Here is a 5,000-nt window from a genome sequence, read left to right as displayed (position 1 = left end):
ATTTATTTTGGAGTTTTATGTTCTTTGCATCTGTGTTTGTATCTGAGTGACTCGAATAAAGTTACTCGCTTCAGTTTTTCCACATTTAGTAAGCGACTCGTCTCTGTGTGATCGAAGGACAAAACGCCGTTCAGGAAGGTTCGACACAATCACGACATGATCGTATCTGGTCCTGTGAAACACAAAGCTGATGTGTCAGGATCAACACGAGTGCTGAAGTTCATCACGTCTGTGCCGCTTAGAAACAATGGATCTGCTTACTGTGCCGTGCTGACCTCAGACCGCCCGGCACACAGGCGACAGCACGACCCTTCAGGTCCTGAGCTCGGGTCCGACAGTGATGTCATCACAGGAAGCTCAGAGCTGGATGTTTTTGTAGTTTTGAATGAAACTACAATGAATTATCCAGTGTCAGCCGCTGGAGCGAAGTGTTTCCGAGCTGCTGTTACCGCGAGCTCAGATTCTTGAACAATATCAGATGAACCTTTATTAGTCCCACAGAGTGAAGTGAGACGCAGCAAAAACTAAGAAAAACAAAAGAATAAGATCAAAAGAATAACATACGATATAAAACAGAACAAAATAAAAACCTGTTTTTTTATATTCTGTGAGCTTTTGTCAGAAAAATGACACTTGGTGGTTTTGCAAAATGAGGTTTTATTTTAACACAATTTAAAGAAATGACAGCTTTGGTGCTGCTGGCAGAAACAGCTGCTGTGTGTGGAGCCTGACTCACTGCTGCCTCTGCTGGACACCAGAGGAACTGCGAGCTCGTTGGCTCACAGCTGTGTGACAAATATTCAAACTTCAGTAACCAACCAGTGTTGAGGTGTGCGCCTCCATCTTTTATATACAGTCTGTAGCCTCTGTTCAAACCTGTGATGGAGCTCGAGACTTCTTTCCTCACCTGAACATCACCTGTGCGCATATGTCTGTGTGTGTGTCTGTGTGTGTGTGCGTGCGTGCGTGCGTGTGTGTCTGTGCGTGTCTGTGTCTGTGCGTGTGTCTGTCTGTCTGTGTCCGTGCGTGTGTCTGTCTGTGTGTGTGCGCGTGTCTGCGTGTGCGTGTTTGTGTCTGTGTGCGAGTCTGTGCGTGTGTCTGTCTGTGTGTGTGTGCGTGCGTCTGTGTGTGTCTTTCTCAGCCTCTCTCTCTCCCTCTGTCAGTCTCTGTGCGCAGGCGCATTTCGGAGCTTGTTGTCTAGCTGTTACCGGATCGACGGGACGACGTCCTACTGAGAAACCAGAGCGCGCGTGTGCGCGACAGCTGTGTGCGCGTGTACACGGAGTGTCTCTGAAGTCGTGGCTCTCGGTGCGCGTGCAGGAGGTGTAAAATGTGCGCTGAGCGCTTCATCCCGCTGACAGCGCTCCTCTTCATCAGCGTGGCGCTGCCAGCTGTGCGCTGTGAGTATGACCCGCTCTCCTCCTCCTGGGGTTACTGATGAAAGGAGGGTTCTCTGAAACGTGAGCACAGATTTGGTGGACACGCCGTGGGAGCTGTTCCACTGAGTTTGACGCGGGTGGACCTGGGTGGGAGCTTCTGTGTGCAGCGTGGATGTGACAGACACAGAGCCACAACATTAGAAGCAGCTGTGGGTCTGAGGCGCGTGTTTCAGGTGTGTCCTGTGTTCAGCTGTGGACCATCAGGTCTTCACACCTGACACAGCGGCTCTCATGACACATATTTTCGTGACTTTTAGTTTTTTGGCGGGAGCATGCTCGCTCGGATCTCAAACTGCTTTTTGATTCCGGTGAAATCTTTCGATGTCTCTGTCAGCAGGTGTTTGGTGTCTGAGCGCTTCTTTAGCCCTGTTATCAGCTGATGATCACAAAGCTTTGGTCAGACTGTCTGTGGGGGTCAGAGTTCACAGCACAGGAAGTGGGGTTGTTGTCCCAGCGTCCGGCAGACAGTCTGGGTTCTTCTTTCAGGTGAGACGTGAACACTGATGTCATCTGTGTATTTTGGTGTTGTCTGGGCCCCGTGGCTCGATGGGGATGGGTGGAGGCACTGGGTGGAGGGCGATCGGGGCTCAAGAGTTGGCAGTTCGTCTTGTAATCGGAAGGTTGCCGGTTCAATCCCCAGCTCTCTGTCTTGGTCGTTGTGTCCTTGGGCAAGACACTTCACCTGCCGCTTACTGGTGTTGGCCAGAGGGGCCGATGGCGCGATACGGCAGCCTCGCTTCTGTCAGTCTGCCCCAGGGCAGCTGTGGCTACACCTGTAGCTGCCTCCACCAGTGTGTGAGAGTGACTGAACAGTGCATTGTAAAGCGCTTTGAGGGTCTCGAAAAGCGCTATATAAATGCAATCCATTATTATTATTATTATTATTATTATTATTATCATTATTATTATTACTGCGTCAGTTTTGGAAGCACGTTGTTGTTCCGATGAGTCCAGGTTGGTCGTCGATGCTCACAGAGTGAGCTGAACCTGCTGCATTTGCTTAAAGGCTGCCAGCTGATGCTCATCAGCGTAACTCCCACACACACAGTTACATCCAGATCATGTGATGTGCTGCCACAGCCTGTACCTGCTCTCACGCGTCCTCCAGCGAGGACGAGATGAAGCTGCTGTTGGATCAGCAGGTGCAGAGCAGCTGATCTGAGATCAGAGTCCACATGAATGAAAATGAGATGTAATGATGCTCTTACTGATCTGCTGTCTCCTCACAGTTTATCAGGCTGGCTGAAAATCACACGTGTGGCTCAGACTGCTGTGAAAGATGGTGTTCCACAGAGGAGGAGGTGGAGGAGGTGGAGAATGCAGAACACACATCAGTGAAGGACGGAGCCCGAGTCGTGGGCGAGAGGCTGTGCTGGGGTCAGTTCTGTGCAGCGTCCTCATCAAATCAAATCAAACGTATTTCTTCTGATGAATGTCAGCTAACATCAGCTGACCTGTTACCATGGATACGTCTGCTATGGATCTGTGAGCTGATAACTCGCTCCTTTCATCTGTGACACCAGCGCAGTCTCCACTCTCGCTCCACTCTCAGGAACCGGCTGCTGTTTTTGGGAAGTCTTCGTTAGAACTGGGACAAAACAACGTGAGGAAAAACCGAACGAGGCTTCAGTCTGCTCCGTCACCTTCATCTCCACCACACTGACCCCACCTCCTTTGTGGAGATGACGGGCGGACTGAGCGCTCGCAGTGATGGCTGCTCTCCTCCGAGCAGTCTGCGTGACACGTTCACACTCAGCACGGAGGCAGATCTGTGATCGCTGACTCGTTACATCTCATAATTACCACTGAAAGCTTTGTGAGTGCACTCTGTGAACAGCTGGACTGGAAAGGCATGATGTCATCACGCTGATGGAGGGCAGCGTCTGCTCGAAGGACGCTTCAGTCTGCGCTGAGCGTTCAGCTCCTCCTCCATCTGCTGACCTCACATATCTGTGAGTGGTAAAGGTTAAAGGTTAGAGTCACACACCTGAGCGGTGTGCTCCAGCAGCATCAGCCTGTAATGTGACTGCTTTAAAAACCCACTTTACACCACAGCTCAGTGAGAACAGCCCAATAAAGAGCCAGGAAAAGGTCAGGTGATCCGAAAGTGTTCATATAATATTCTATAAGAAATAAATGCACGTTATTTATTGACGCGTTTCACAGGAAGAAACTGAAAATGTTTCAGCAGCTAAAAGTGATTACAGCCACCTCACGATCCACCAGCAGGAAGTGGCAGTGATGCTTCAGTGTGATGTCATCAGTCTGTCACATGACTCTGCTGCACTCTCCTTCACAGCGTTGCCTCAGCTCTTTGTGCTTTGCAGCATTCGTTATGCACGGCTCTCTGAGCTCCGCTTCATGCATGCTGCTGTGCTCGGGTTCTTTGTCCGGTGATTGGTCGACAGACGGCAGAATACTCTGACTGGATCATCGTCCCTCCTCCGCCGGGCTGACGGCTGTATGAGCTGTTCGGTCTCGTCTGTTCCAGAAGTCTTTGTTTAGCTGCACCTTTGCAGAGCTGAGCTCCCGTGTGAAGAGCACTTCCAAACAGCCATACTTGTTCAGTCTGTGCTGAACTTTGACCTTTAACCTGCTAACTGAGGCCTGTAGAGTTTGAGGTGGAGACGAGATGGTGAATCTGCAGGGATGTAAACTCCTGGGAGGATTGTAGCATCATGCTAACATCCCTGAATGCTGCAGACCTGCAGACAGAAGTCCTGCTGCAACAGAGGTCCTCACACTGCTGCTGGTCATTCATCGGTGCATTAACAGCAGCTGGCTGATGTTAACCTGAGTGGAAGCAGTAAGGATGGCCTTTATCTTTCACATTATGGGGATTATTACTGAAGCAGGAGTACAAACATCCAGTTTGTCCTGGTTCAGAATGAGGAAAAAGTCCTTCCAGAAATTCACACATCCGGATCATGAATGTGGAAACATTTCCTGCGAGTGGTGTTTGGTCCCAGCTTGCTTCAGGCTCTGTTCCTTGTTTAAAGTGTGGATCAGCGCATGAGTCCAGGACATGACTGGATTGCACATGAGTTTCCAGCCTTGCGTCGTCTCTCAGCCTCCGCCTGCTCATTAGGACAGGGTGTGAAGGGCAGCGGTAATCACAGGATGAATTTAACGAGGCAGCAGCTTTTTGTCTGCGTGCACAGAGGACCTGCTGCCTGTGGGCGGCTTTTCTGTTAATGAGGAGAACAGATGAATCTGAACCTCGAGGCAGGATTAGTATTTTCCTTTCCACCCGATCTCAGCAGGAAGATCACATGACCGGGTCTCTGCGTCTCTGCCAACCATTTTCATAAAAGTTCTGTTTGTTTTGTCCCACGAGGGGAGACGATGTCTGTCCGTCACAGATAACCGAGACAAATCCAGAGATGTGCAGGAAGCTTCTTTGAAGATAATCAGTGTGCTAGCGCCAGACGTCTTATCAGAAACTATCTCTGGTCCACCAGCCGTGGACAGTCTAATGAAAGATGGTATCAGACTTCATCCACAGGCAGCTCCACCTCCTCCACCCATCGCTCATCATTTCCTCTGTTATTAAAGCTCAGG

General features: G+C 50.2%; 2 protein-coding genes across 4 annotated transcripts in view; both read left to right on the top strand.

Moving 5' to 3' along the window:
* rrp1 (ribosomal RNA processing 1) overlaps nt 1-587 on the top strand; it is a 20,550-nt gene extending 19,963 nt beyond the window's left edge. For both annotated transcript variants that reach the window (XM_085249574.1, XM_085249573.1), the window contains exon 17: nt 1-587. This exon is cut by the window's left edge and continues 242 nt beyond it. The gene's annotated coding sequence lies outside the window, so the exon portion shown is untranslated.
* Nucleotides 588-1,183: 596 nt separating this feature from the next.
* LOC146557328 (uncharacterized) overlaps nt 1,184-5,000 on the top strand; it is a 10,000-nt gene continuing 6,183 nt past the window's right edge. Inside the window, exon 1 of one of the 2 annotated variants that reach the window (XM_085250329.1) lies at nt 1,184-1,400. In XM_085250329.1, coding sequence (XP_085106455.1) covers nt 1,331-1,400 — 70 coding nt within the window. In that variant the 5' untranslated portion in view covers nt 1,184-1,330. Of the gene's footprint in view, nt 1,401-3,523; nt 4,925-5,000 lie in introns of those variants that run through there. The other variant, XM_085250330.1, reaches the window with a different exon arrangement.

The sequence above is a fragment of the Mchenga conophoros genome, linkage group LG16 (assembly GCF_057382185.1).
Source record: "Mchenga conophoros isolate Kocher_MC1m ecotype Shallow Benthic linkage group LG16, M_conophoros_male_GT1.1, whole genome shotgun sequence".
Lineage (NCBI taxonomy): Eukaryota > Metazoa > Chordata > Actinopteri > Cichliformes > Cichlidae > Mchenga > Mchenga conophoros.
The sequence above is the reverse complement of the archived record's forward strand: the minus strand, read 5'-3'. Positions and strand labels throughout refer to the sequence as shown.